This window comes from Trachemys scripta, chromosome 8, assembly GCF_013100865.1.
Source record: "Trachemys scripta elegans isolate TJP31775 chromosome 8, CAS_Tse_1.0, whole genome shotgun sequence".
Classification (NCBI taxonomy): Eukaryota; Metazoa; Chordata; order Testudines; family Emydidae; genus Trachemys; species Trachemys scripta.
In genome coordinates, this window is record NC_048305.1 from 18,059,048 (window position 1) to 18,073,863 (window position 14,816).

At 41.3% G+C, this 14,816-nt stretch overlaps 1 protein-coding gene across 2 annotated transcripts in view; it reads right to left on the reverse strand.

Moving 5' to 3' along the window:
- Window positions 1–14,816, reverse strand: part of PPP2R2B (protein phosphatase 2 regulatory subunit Bbeta) — a 236,641-nt gene that overhangs the window by 215,038 nt on the left and 6,787 nt on the right. The window contains exon 1 of one of the 2 annotated variants that reach the window (XM_034780481.1): window positions 10,823–11,135. The exons of the other annotated variant lie outside the window; for it this stretch is intronic. Within the exon in view, the coding sequence (XP_034636372.1) occupies window positions 10,823–10,901 (79 nt within the window). The 5' untranslated portion in view covers window positions 10,902–11,135. Of the gene's footprint in view, window positions 1–10,822; window positions 11,136–14,816 lie in introns of those variants that run through there. 2 annotated transcript variants of the gene reach the window in all.

The following is a 14,816-nucleotide window of genomic DNA, read 5'->3' on the forward strand; positions in this document are numbered from 1 at the left end:
GGTACACCAGATGTGGAAGCTTTCTGTGAGTGGACACGTTTGTTGCTGCCAGATGAGCTGTCAGCCAGCTTTGCTGGGCAGTCAGCAATTTACCCACAATACACTGAGTTGTTTCTCCCCCATCTTCATAATTTTGTTCAAATGGCTACAGACTATAAGCCTGTTCCTGCAAATTCTTACTTATGTGCTACCTAGGTAGCTTACTACGAGGCTACCCTATGCAGTCACTCTGTTTAAATGCTTTATGTGAGTTAAGGCCATACATTCAGGTGAGTAAGAGTTTGCAAGATCAAGCCAGATTACTGGAGTGTTCTTTAAAGCAAGAGACATTCAGATTTGTTAGTGAGGCACAAAAGCAATAAACTTTATGGATCATGTCCACTCTACATGAGCATATTCACAGCACTGACTAAAATCCCAAGGTCATGTCCTAGCATGAACCGAGCTCCATGTGCAATCTGGACGGATTCTCCAAGGCAGGCAATCTTTTCTTCGTTTTTACGAATTCCTGGTCAGGAGTCTGGTGGGAACGGCCCTTGGAAATTATAGATACATCCTAATCTAGTGGGAGTTATGCTGTCTCCATTGGCTGTGTGTGTTTTACCTGAACTACAATATATCCACTAGAGATGGCCTGAGGTGCAGAGTTCAGCGTAGCCTCTAAATGTTCCAAGCATTCAGAGGTATTTGGATCCATGATTTTCATTTGACCTATTAGAGAGAGGGATCGCCTGCAAAGTTCAGATCTGGGTCCAGCCATTCCTAGAGCTCAGCAGGGCCGCGCAGAGGATTCAGGGGACCTGGGGCAAAGCAATTTCGGGGGCCTCCTCCATAAAAAAAAAGTTGCAATACTACAGAATGCTATATTCTCATGGGGGCCCCTGCGGGGCCTGGGGCAAATTGCCCCACTTGCCCCTCCGCCCCCCTTTTTCCCCCGGGCGGCCCTGGAGCTCAGGATTTTTGGGTCAGGCCCATCTATAATATCTGCCATTGCTAAATGCCATGCTGTTTCTATGGCCTCTGTAAGTCCAAACAACCATGAATCAAGCACATGCTAAGAGCCTTCTCACATGAACATAGAAGCACAAAGACATCACCCCCAAAGCTGACACAACTCCCAGTTAATTTCAAGATTCAGTCTGGGATTGCCCTCTTGGTGGTTATAGCCCACTCTGAACTTTACTCCATGACTTCTGTGACAAACTCGCAGCCTTAATATAGTTAAGAATTATTTGTCCAAACCATCGAGCAAGTAACAAACACATCTACAGATATCAAGACTGTTCAAAACCAGTTTACAAAAGAATAAAAAAGGAGTACATTCATCAGATTACTTTCTTGTAACTAAAAAGTAAATCAGTTCTAATACTAATCAGCAGTGATAAGAAAGAAAATACAGAAAAATAGATGACAGCTTAATGAAAAAAATTATCTTTTTAAACTTTGCTTGAGTGTAGCAATGATTCTTTAATTTAAACGTTTAAAATGATCAGTCCTAAGTGTGTTCTTTTAATAATCAAAGAGGCTCCTAGAATTTATTGGTTTTGCTGTATCATATGTAAATAATGTCATGTGATACTCCAGTACAGCAGAGAATAGAATATTATATCTAAGCCCGGGCAGCAAATTCAGATACTGTATATGATTTTTCACTTTTAGCATCTCAGTTCACGTATATTCCAGGCTAGACTGAACAAATACATCTCAGAAAGCTGGAAATGTCTGTGAGTAAAGTGAAACTGGATGTACTTATGTAGATTGCATATTCACATCCACCCTCAACTTGGCATACAGGCAGCCCAAAGATCCCAGCATTATATATAAGAATGGCCCAACTTGTTGGGATAAAACAAAACAAACAGAAATTCAACCAAAATTCAAACTGAACTCAAACCAAATTTTCAAACTTTTTGAGGATACCCAGGCATTACTTAAGTATATTATTCAGGCCATGGGCCCATTTTTCAAATATGTGTACCATACAAGCATATCAAAATCCACATTTGGAGGCTGAAATTATCTCAGGCATATAACATAACTACGATGTGCCTATTCCACTTTCCAACTGCTGGCTTTGAATATCCTGTTGAGGTACCTACATTTTAAAATTGGGATCAGAAAGATGGGCACAGAAAAAAATTGAGCAAAACTTTTTTTTGTTTAGCTAAGTTATGGAGAAGAAGCATATCTAGTGGTTGTAGAGTATAACTGGGAGTTTGGAAATCTGCGTTCTGTTCCTGGCTCTGCCTTTACCTACAATGTGACCTTGAAGAAGCCATTTTGCCTCTCTGTGGCCTCGTCTAGATGAACAGTTAGTGCTCGGCAATGCAGGGTGCAAAACTAGTGTACTGGTGTGCTCCACACTAACCATCCATGTTGACTGTGTGGTAGGAGAGTCCAATTCCCTAGCATACTTTGATGTACTTCCTTAGTGCGCAGCACACTAGTGCACTCCAGCTTTACATCCGGCTTGCCACTCACTCACTGTCCATCTAGACAGGCCCCATGTTTGTTTCCCCATCTGGAGAAAAGGATAGAATACTTTTCTAATTCAAAGGTTTGTGACTGAGCTTAATTTATTAGGTTTGTAATGCCTTTGGCGCCTTTGTGTAGAAAGTGCTAAAGAAGTGCCAAGCACTATTATTACTAATGTTAAAATCATACTCAGTTGTTCTAGAACCCCAAAAGATATGTTTCGTTTACGGCAAAATTGTATTTAATTCAATTTGTACAAACATGCAAAAAAAAAATAATAATAAAGGAGCAGCTGCCTGTCCACAACTCTGGACAAGCTTGATGCTATTTTAAAATATAGTTATTATAACGCACCATCCCCTCAGTATCATCTAACCCGCCCGCAACAAAGAATGAACGGCAAATAACTAATAGTGAATACTCTAGGACAATTCAGTTACTAAAACAGGACATGAATGTAGTTGACTCTACCAGCTGTTTTGCGTTGGAATGAATACACCTCTACCCCGATACAACGTGACCCGATATAACATGAATTCGGATATAAAGCAGTAAAGCAGTGCTCGGGGGGGGGGGCGGGGGGGGCCTGCACACTCCGGTGGATCAAAGCAAGTTCGATATAACGCAGTTTCACCTATAACGCGGTAAGATTTTTTGGCTCCCGAGGACAGCGTTATATCGGGGTAGAGATGTATTTGCAAACAGTTTTTTTATGCTGGTCTAACCAAGGTTCAAAATAGGGATAAGAATAGCTAACAGTGATATTTTAGCAAAGCACTTAAATATGTGCTTAACATTAAAATAAATGGGACTTAAATATGTGCCTTACTGAATAGGGATAGACTTACGCATATAAAGTTAAGCATATGCTTAAGTGCTTTACTGAGCTCGGGTCTTAAGGATTAACTAGTTAACTGCCTTCTTAAAAACTGAAAAGTGCAAAGTTTTGGACAGCACGCATGAATGTGAAGGAGGACTGATATTTCTGGACAACAATGAACATCTCTTCTTACATTTAATGGCAGTGCCACATATATGTTTTAAAGGTGTTTTTAGTCTTCGTATCATGTTTAAGTGGTGAATTCACTTCCTCTTGCCAGAATTTAATAAACAAATGTTAGTGTCTGTACAAATCTTTACTCTTGTGACAAAAATTAAAGCAAATGTGTTTGATGTAAAACTGCTTTAGAGATGGAGATTTGCTCACCGAACTAACAACAATATCTGGCAGTTCTGGAAGACCTCTGGAGGTTCTCAAAGTGTTTTACAAACCTCACTCAATTTAACATTTATTGTTATTTATTGCACACTTTTCTAATTACAGTTCTCATATCATGCAGGTTACTTTGGATTTATAATTATAACTGATTTTTGTGGATGGGTAAATATGCACAGCACTTTGCTGTCAGATAAGGAATAGAAACCAAGAGTCCTGATTCCGAATCTGCTGATCAAAACGCTATACACAGTATTAATTTATAAAGGAGTCACTATACTGAATATACCAATCGTTGGCCTGATACTGAGGTTCTGAATATCAAAGGGGCATTCAGAACCTCAAAGAATCTTATAAAAGAAACACCTTAAAGAGGAACTTTCAAACACACTTCCATCCATTGCTCACTGGTGTGTCATTTTCCCCCCCCCCAACATTTACAGTCTCCGATATTTTACTTGTTCTTTTTCTTCTGACCCATCTTCTCCTCCTATTTGATCAGTCAGTGAATGATAATCTCACATCTCCACCGAAATGCTGAACTGATGACATTCCATTAATGTCCATGGCCAACAATGGAGATGTTCCAAATGCAGGATTATGACTTTAGAGCAGGATGAAGCAGAAGGAGAAACTGGGCCATGAGGAAACTCTTACTCAAATAACTATCTGAAAACAATTCAAAGGCAATGCAGGAAACGACAGGCTCTCTCGTCTTTCGTTACCACCATTCTTGAGTTTCAGGTTTTCCCCAGTGTGAAAGTTCCTCTCTCTGCCCTTTTCTGCATTCTTTGCTCATCTAAATCTCATCATCATGCCCATGTGACATTTGGGTGCACAAGGAACACAGAATCATTGAAGGAAGTGGAATAAAGAATAGCTATCGGACACTGGCTATAGCGGAAATATGTTGAGCTCCAGTCAGCAGGGGAGTCTGAAGGCCTGTCATGCACTGGGAATGGCACATTTTAATGGAAAGTTCTCTGTTAGTTTAGTTCTCTCAACATGCTGTAAACCCTTTGCAAAAACAAAATATGCGAAAAAATAAAATAATAATACCTTGTTGATCTCAAAGCCTTTCCCAAGGAAGTCAGTTTCCTTATTCCCATTTTACAGATGGGGAAACTGAGGCATAGAGAGAGAGGAAATGTCTTGCCTATGGTCACCCAGCAGGCCAGTGGTGGAGCCAAGAATAGAACCTACCTCTTTTGAGTCCCTGTGCAGTGCTCTGTCCACTAGGCCAGTGGTTCTCAAATTAAGGCCACCGCTTGTTCAGGGAAAGCCCCTGGCGGGCCAGGCTGGTTTGTTTACCTGCCGCGTCCGCAGATTCGGCCGATCACGGCTCCCACCAGCCGCGGTTCGCTGCTCCAGGCCAATGGGAGCTGCAGAAAGCGGTGCGGGCCGAGGGACATGCTGGCCGCCCTTCCTGTATCCCCCAGCCTATTTTGGTATCATATAAGTATATCTAATTAATAAAATGAAAGAAAGCAAACTTTTAAATTATTTGCAACTGTACATACATTGGCTTCAGTGGGGATTCTTGTAAGAATAAAAGATAGAGCTTTGATATGGGTAGAGTTTAATACCAACAGTCTGGTCATATGCGCAGGAGGTTTAGTCAGTCTCGAAAGATATTTTAGTCGGAGAACTCCTCACACTTCCCCATTCGCTCTCTGCCATGCAAACTAACATACAAAGGAATTACACAAACTGCTGTCTATGAACCACCAGTGGTCCACAAATCCCTTCCCTGTGCTCTGCAGAACAAAGTGTTTAGAACACCAGACAGTGAGCGAAGGGGAGACTGGATGAGGAACTAAGTGACCAGTGGTGGGGAATCTCTCTCTTATGAAGTGGTCTATAGCATGGAAGAGCTGGCGAACCAGATACGTTTACCTCATTGGATGTTTTGCTATTATGGTTAGATGAGTGTCCAAATCTTGCTTATAAAGCATTATGTAACGTTGGAGTTAGCACTGAGTACTCCAGCAGCTCATTGAGAAAGACCTCTGTGCAGCATTGGGCAGCAGAATATCTGAGAAGGAAACTTGTGTGTTTCAGTATCTATGCCAGCTCCTCATGGATTTGACTGAAAGGCTGATGCCGTGGTCCCACCTGGTCTATAGCATTATTTTATATTACAATTTAGATCCCCGTTATTTCCGAACTACTACTAATACTAATTAGCTCTTTTCATTAGCATATCTCACAGCACTTTACAAAGGAAGGTAACGGATCATTATTCCTATTTTATGGATAGGGAAACTGAGATACAGCGCTGTTAATGTGATTTAGGCAAGGTGACACAGTGAGCCATCGGCAGAGTTAGGAATAGAACCCAAGTCCCCCGCTTCTACTCCTATCTACTGCTCTGTACCGCTGAACAGCGGAGAGACATTTAAGTATAGATTACTATAGAGCTGATACCGCTTTCCAGAACAACATAGAAAGTGGCTAGTTTGGAGCCCATTATCTTTTTATATGGGAATGTTGCAAGTGTGCCTGCAAAGACCAGGCTACCCTTGGTTCTAATTTGGGTCGAGCTGTGAACAGGGTTGGTATTTAAATGCCCACAATTTGACCAACCCATTGTCAGTGTTACTTTAAGAAGTGATATTTCCTAAATGACTCAGCACAAAACTTGCAGCTCAGGGGGGAAGGGTTGAGGGGCTTTAAGCAACTTTTGTGCCCTCCCGCTCCTGAGCTGCTCTGGGGATTGGAGAGGCCCTTAGACCCTAGAGCAGCCTAAATTAAGCTATCTAAATTACAGCAGCCTCCTGGGGCTGCCCTAAGGGTGGCAGTGCTGCCTGGAAATTCTGCAACACATCCAGGACTGATACACTCTTCCACCCCCAGACCCACCCCTGGCATGCCCACAGTGCGAGGGCTTGCAAGAGAGTCCTTGATAAGCAGCATTATGGCTGTCTCCCACAGTGCCTGCACTACAGTAATCTCCCCCCGCCCCCAGCTAGAACCAGAGTTTTCAGAACCCCCTTATGCCATCCCAGCTCTTTTACTGCTGTAAAGAAGCCAGAATGGGGGTGAGGATCTCACCTCTGTGTTCAAGTTCCAGCTCCATTATTGATTTATTTTGTGGCCTAAGGTACGTCATTTAGACTCTTTGTTACTCAGTTTCCTCTTCTGTAAAAATGTAGTTAATGAGACACATCTTAGTAAACAGTTTAAGAAACTGTACGTGTGCTTATTATTTTTATTTTGATTGAATAATAAAAGAGAATTCGCCCGCATGGTCACCCTTTGGTGAATTTAGTTATTCCCAGTAACCTCACACGGCCTACCCTGAAAGAGCTAGATCTGGTTGTCTATTGAAAATCTCACAGTGGTAGAACAATGCAGCAGCAGATTGGTCTTCAGAAAGCCAGGGACTAAATGTTACCTTTAGAGAATGCCACTGGAAGAAATCTTTGGAGGGCACGTCTTTCATAGAAGCTGTTCTGAGTTCCTTTAAACAGACAAAATAATAGGGGCAAAATATTCCTACTGATGTCTGAAGCAAAGAAAAATTCTCCATGGCCTTCTCCCTACACTAAAGTCCAATGAAATAAGTAGCAGTGGATTATTATACTCCTCATGCCTGTATTAATGTGTATGTCCCCTTCAATTCTGGCCCTTCCATTCTGTGGGCTGGCAGGCTGGTATTTTCATCTCTAGTCTTACTTTCACTGGATGAATCATGCTACAGAATGGAGTACAGGGGGAAGGGGGGAGGTGTCACTGTGATGTTCCTTTAATTAGGTCCACAGAGAGGGAAGAGTGAGGCGCATTGTCTCCATCAAAGCCATGAGCATACATCACTTATTTCTTTGTTTGGATTTTCATGCTACTAAAGGAAGAGCTTGGTAACTTGAGTCCTTGCACACTGGCTTAAATTAGCTGAATAGGTATAGATGAATGGGCATCAAGAAGGTTGTTTTGTCTTATTAAGAAATCTTCCAATGGCTCTGCTTTCATTCCATAATTTCCCATTAGTTCTTGCCCACATTGCTTAATATATCAAGTTGAAATATTTCTCTTTTTTTGCTTTTACCTGTGGTTTGCACACTCTGATTTCCCCTTTGCCTACAGTAATTAAGTAAGATCCAGTGTAGATAAGTATTAAACTTCCCTGCTATAACTTGACGTTGGTGCTCAAGGGGAATCCTTCCAAAACAAGATTGACCAAAGCTCCTGAATTCTGAGATCCAGTTTGATGTCATTTGCCCTCAATGGTTTTCATAGGTGAAAGAATAATAACAGGAGACTCAAGCAGACATTTTCCAATAGCATGGCACACACATGAATAATCTGTACACCCTCAAGCAATGTCTTCACTGAAGAATTAACTTAGATGTTTATTTGGGTGCCACCCATAACCCTTCTCCATCCACACACAAAACCCTCTCACATGAGTTTGGTGGTGCTAGTTGGCCCAGCTGGGGCAAAGGCTAGAACTCAGGTGTTATTTTCACTTGGGCTGGTAACCCACCCACTGTGGAGTGAGGGTGCAGGCTAAATCATTCAAGTGCTGTCAACCTGTGGAACTCCATGCCAGAGGATGTTGTGAAGGCCAAGACTATAACAGGGTTCAAAAAAGAACTAGACAAATTCATGGAGGATAGGTCCATCAATGGCTATTAGCCAGGACGGTATCCCTAGCCTCTGTTTGCTAGAACCTGGGAATGGGCAACAAGGAACGCATCATTTGATGATTACCTGTTCTGTTCATTCCCTCTGGGGCACCTGGCATTGGCCACTGTCAGAAGACAGGATACTGGGTTAGATGGACCTTTGGTCTGACCCAGTATCGCCATTCTTGTGTTCTTATGCTGACAGCCTCCAGTGCCTTCGCACAATTCCACACCACCACCTCAAGTGCCCAGAAGAACAAACAAGTTCTCCCAAAATTCCCTGGAAAGAATCAGAGTGGCTCAGCTTACTGCAGCACAAAGAACTTTGGGACATGGCCCCAGAAGTCCTAGTGACACAAACAGGCAAGTGCATCAGCAGTAAGGACACAGTAATGCAGCATGGCTTTGCAGTGTGGCTCCTCACACCAGGGCTAGGTTAATCCAGGTGCCAATCATTTGAGTTAACTTCAGTGAAGACATACGTCCAGTTTCATGTTTGGAAAACTTGAATGGTGTACATGAAAATACATCACACTTTAGTGATGTGGACAAGTTTGTAGAGTTTGGTTTTAGAAGCCTGTCCTTGCTTCTACTGATGTGTTTTTAATAATCCTTTATGTCATCAATTTTCATAATGTACAAAAGTTAGTCATCCCATATCTGTTAGGGTAGGTAAAAACTATATAAACATTACTCAACCCTGCAAACCTTACACATGTAATAATCCTTATGGAAGTAATCCCATTGGCTTCAATGGGACTACTTGCTCAAGAACTAGGTCCATATTAAACAAAACTCACATTCCTTACAAATTGTTATTATTTTTACATAGTGTGGTAGCAGGTAGACTCATGACCATATATAACTGCCTGATTATGTACTGACCTCGATATCAAGGGGATTCCATACACAGATGTCCTAGACGCACCTCAGATTATACAAGAGAGCAAAAACATTTTCAAGCTGTTTAACTGTTGTGGCTCAGCATTCAATTGTCAAATATAAAGGAAAACTGAAATCAATGTGAAAACAACAAAGCAAAAAAACATGAACTAAGCACAAATAAATCATCACTGAAACCTTCCACCTTAAATCATTTCACTTGAAAATTATTATTTACGCAAAGTATCTCTAGATAAGTTTTAATCCTAATTAAAAAGTAAGTACATACATACACTACCTCTATGTGCTATAATATTGGCTCCCCATATGGAAAGAATCAGAAATTATAGAATAAAAATAGGTGATTTGATTTCTAAAACAAACTGGGTAAGTCAATTTAGTATTGAGTCTCCTGTTATCTGTCAAACTCAAGATTTTCTACAGCACCAATAACAGTGTTATTTAAGCACTTATCTGAAACTTCCATTGGGCCAAACTGTTCTCTGTTACCCTTGTGTGACCATTTAAATGCAGAATAGCGCCATTAAAATCAACAGTCTTTTTCTACTGTTAAGGCCTGTCTCTGCAAACATGTGATACTAAGTGTGATGCTTCTACCTTGAGTAATGTTTGCATTATTGAGCTGTTACACTAGTGTAACTAAGAGCATGATTTGGCCCTTAGTCTCTCCTCTCTCTCACCAACTTTCCATTAGTTACAAGGCAATACTCTAGCTGATTAGACATTCACTGACAAACATCTTTAGATTTTTTCCTCCAAACCTTTAATTTTTATAGGATGTGTGAAAAAATGTTTCAATTCCAAATAGGGAATTAATATTAGTGTTAATTCTGAATCCAGCATGGCTGCTAGGAATTATTACAAGTAATTCACAAAATTGCCTTATAGTTCCCACATGGTATACACACATACACACACACACATATAAGATTATAAATCAGCGGGAGAGAAGACTCCCTATGGAAGGAGGAAGTTTGCAGCAGTCCCACTAAAATCCAGGGCATTAAGTTCAAGCCTTGTTCAAACATTAGATTTAATAGCAAGTGCTGCAGAGCTTTTCTGCTGAGAGCTGAAAACAGGCTCAAGTGAAGGAATGAAACAGTCAAAAATACACAAATGAGTCAAATGCTAAAATCTATTTTCTTAATTGCCTACTTGGGAATGCACAGCTGAGTTAAACGGACTATGAGAAACTGTATAAGTCTCTAACATTTCCAGGGCAATATCTAGTGAGAGAGTCTTTCTTTAAAATCGGTTCTGACTACTAGTTTGCATGATTAGTGTAAACTTAATAGCAAAATCATGCGTATTTACAGAAATAACCTGCTAAGTGTTCAAAACACCTCCCAAGCATTTTACTGCTTTTCAGTCTTCATCTCGATAAATGGCTAGCTAATAACAGTTTTCCCTTGCTTTCCACAAGGCTGAACTGATCTCTAAGTCTAGCACACAGAGGCTTTCGCCAGCAATCGCTGTCATGTATTAGCTGCAAAAGGCAATGTCAGCAGAGCTTTTGGGGCAGTCATGTTCCCAGCCCACTTTTCTTTCCACCTACCCACATTTCCCCTCCTCCTCCCACCAGCCGTCCACTGGGCTGTACCTTCTGTGTGGCAGCTGCAGGAGAGGATGGTGTTCGGAGGTCTGAAGATGTAAGGCAGGTAACGAGAAAAGCATTTCATCTTCCAAAAAATAAATAAAAAAAATTAAAATAAACCCAGTCTCCTCAATCCATGAGGAGTCCTTCTGCTTTCAAGGCAGACCGCGTGGGAGGTGCGTTATAGGACCCCTCCTGGGTCTGCCGAGCTGGGAAACCCAAGTAATCGCTGTCGCCGGACCCCATTTTGCCATCAGCAGCAGCACCAGGAAGAGAGCCACCTCACATTTCTGCATGCATGCTGCTCGAACTCTGAAGCCCCCAAGCAAGCTGGGATAGGCTCTTCATTGGCTGAAGCTCATCAGAGCAGGATTTGCTGACTAAGTCAGTCCTGCCTGTAAACACACACCCTGAACAACACTGCCTGCAACATCCTACTATCCTTTGGGTCCGTTTGTTTTTAGACAGAAAACCAGCAGTGTCTGGGAGCAGGGAGACTCTGTGACCATATCTCATTCTGGGTAAAGATCTTAATGTAACCAAGGCTTTACAACTTTGTCACCTGAGGGATAGGCTGCTATTAAAAGAAATCACCAAGGGAAGGCGTGGATTTCAAGAATAATAAAAGAGGATGCACTGAAATGGTATCTGCCCTTGTTTTATTAAAGAATTGGGAGTGGGAGTTAACCTATGTAGAATAAAAAAGCATTTAGTTTTTAAGGGTAACTGCAGCATAAAAACATCCTACATTTATATGGAGCCTTTCATTCCAAAGGATGCCAAAGTGCTTTGCAAACTGTAGGTACAGCAGACAACCAGCCCAAAAGAATGTGAGGGGGAGGTGGGAAGAGGAATGTAACTAGGTTTGGTGGTAACTGGTGACTTGAGGATCACACTAACTAATTTTAGCTTCTATAGCTGTATCATTCTGCAAACCCCAACACAAAACAGTAATTTCAGCACCAAGCAATTTTCAGTGCGAATGTAAAGTCAAATGCCTCAGTAAGAGTGAGAGCAATCTCAAACCGAGCACATTGTCTTCCCCACACATTAGCGTACTGTTAGGTGCTTTCACAGCAGTCAGGTATTTGGTTAATATTTTTACAGCAATTTAGGGCATGGGAGTAACCAAGGGATATTAAAAGGGCTATTAGAAACCACATTATGAAAATTAAACCACATTATGAAAGTACCTTTTACTGTGCCCTTGACTCTCTTCAATCAGTGCTGTAATTCAAATGCTTTAGCATCCAGCTGATCGTGGAAGCCTCCAGCATTCAAGCAAATGTACCTAGATCAGTGCTTCTGACACTTGTTCATCTTCTGTACCACTTCTTAAGACAGAGATATTCACAGAGATATGTGAGTGCATTTCCTTTTCCACACCTTCACTGCAGTAGCTTGCTTGGTTACATGAAAAAGTAATGTAAGAACTGTGTTGAGAGGACAACCTGAAAAAAGATTTGTTTTCATATGCTATTAACTTCTTATGTCCTGCCACCCTGCCTATTTTGTGCTGCTGCTATTTATTTCTTCTCCCTGGGTATAGGACTGTGCATTTACTAGGACCAGATCTGCCTCTGTTGCCTGCAGACCTCCTTTTCTCTGATCATTGCAGGTCACGCTGCAGTTTGGTCCTGTCCACCTGTGTGGAGGGATCTCCACTTTTCTTGTCATCAGCAAATTTAATCATGGTTGTGTTTATACCAAGACAACCAAGAGACATGAAGCAGTTGTGCAGATGCATGGAGAAACATGTTTTTCTTTTCATTTTAGTTTGTTAAAAAAAACTTCTGAGAACCCAAAAAAATTCCAGGACTGGGCTACAAGTAATGCGAAGACTGACAGATGCTACTTCATTGTGACAGAATCACATGAAAGTGCATTGCAGGCCACAATTTGAGAACCATTTTTCTACAGCAAATATATCACAAGAAACGAGATACAAAATACAAGTAATATATTGCATTTATAGAGCACTTTTAATCCCAAAACACTTTATATATTCTCATATGAGCACTTCTGGGGTGAAACAAAACAGCTGTTTTAACAGAAAACAGCAACACTACACAACAGTTTATTTCAAGAAGTGATGAATGCCATATCCAATTGAAATGACAGGGGGAAGTTAGCTCCATTCTTATAAATAGTTCCATGGGATCATTAATGACCACTATAGCCTAGGCTCTCTCTTGAGTCCATCCTCCCTAATGGAGCACAGCGAAATGTGGAGGTAGTTGTGAATTGCCAATGAGTCATTTGCACTCCCTGGATTTGGGGTCACTTTTATGCCAGCCCAGTTCTCTGTATAAATTAGAGCAGCCTAGGGCTTTAGCTAAACTATGTCAGCTGGTAATAGTCCTTAAGAAGCTGTCCACCAGCTGTGAAGAGTCAGAGCACTATTATGTCCTATTCTGACTGTAATCCCACCCATTCATTGCATACTTCCACACTGCGTATATGTGTGCGTCTGCATGATGTTGCAAAAGGGCTGATGAAGGCAAGAGAATCTGGCCCAAGTGGCCTGAAGGGCTTTGTTTTATGTGTCACCTGAAAGATGGTACTTCCAGCAACATAGCACCATGTAACACCAATGGACATTGGTTTCAGTACTGACTCAGAAGGAAGAGTGCCTCTTATTGATTCACCAGCACTGCATCCCAAAGCAACTATCATCTTACTTAGTTCACAAGATCAAGCTGAATACTAAATTAAGTAGCTGCATGGTACATATAATGTACTGAATATTAGTACTTCTTTGGCTGATACAGTATGATACTATAACAGTAGTATAGGTTTCTGTGGCTCTAATATGCAAACATCTCTAAGAAAGTGTGTAGAATGAACTTTATGCACTTATAAGAAGTCATCTATTATTTTTGTAAATGAATCTAAATTCTCATGTAAAATGCCAGATAGGCAATACTGGAAATTGAAGTCCTCAACCCACAGATGAGATCTTGCACATGATGCATTGTATGGACAGGGCCAATGCAGGCTTCCTCACATTCACTCACAAACCTGCCTGGGTATGTCTTGGCAAGTCCATAGCTGGCTTGGGTCAACTGACTTGGGCTCATGGGTCTCAGTCTGCAGGGCTAAAAATTGCAGAGTAGACTTTCAGGTTTGGGCTGGAGCCCATGTTCTGAAACCCCACAAGGAGGATGTGTCTCAGAGCCCAGGCTCCACAACTGAGTCTGGACCTTTGTGCACTATAATTTTTAGTCCCGCAGCCTGAGCCCCGCAAGCCTGAATCAATTGACACCGACTCTTGAGATTCAGAGCTGCGTGTTTTTTATTGCAGCGTAGGCGTACCCATTGACATCCAGGTTTTTGATTATGCCCATGATTAATATGACGTGGAACTTTGTCCACTGGTACCTGCACGAATTATTTCAACAGGCCACCACCTTTGCTCACTACATACAATGGACCAGATCAATTTCCCAGTCAAGTCAATGGGAGTTTTTCCATTAATTTCAATAGGTGCTGAAGGGCAAGCTTTGAACAACCTAAAGGTGAAAGGTTTTATATCCCATTATTAATCCCTGTATCCAGCCAACCTCCTAGGAAACTATATGTTATTTTTTGGATAACAAGTTAACAAAGGCCTTAAAAGCTATAGGTAAGGTGAAACATTCCATATAACCTTCAAAACCTAAACACAGCAGGCATCATTTTAACACATCCTGTTTTAACAATTCTCATATTTTTTTTAACAAAGGGCCCAATGGCTATACTTGCAAATATACTTATTACCTATGTCCAACCATGTAAACTGGGCTCTTCCCAAAATAGATAAAAACCATGATCCCTGCCCTGAGGAGTTTACAAATGAATATTAGATATGACATAGTAAAGGAGTAACAAGACAGTAGGGTGGGGATGGGGTTGAAGGGTAGGGGTCACATCAGAAGGATTACAGGTTATTCGGGGAGTACTAGTCATGGCGTGATGGAGTAAGGAAAGCTTTTTATTTTTTTAATTAATTGTATCTGAG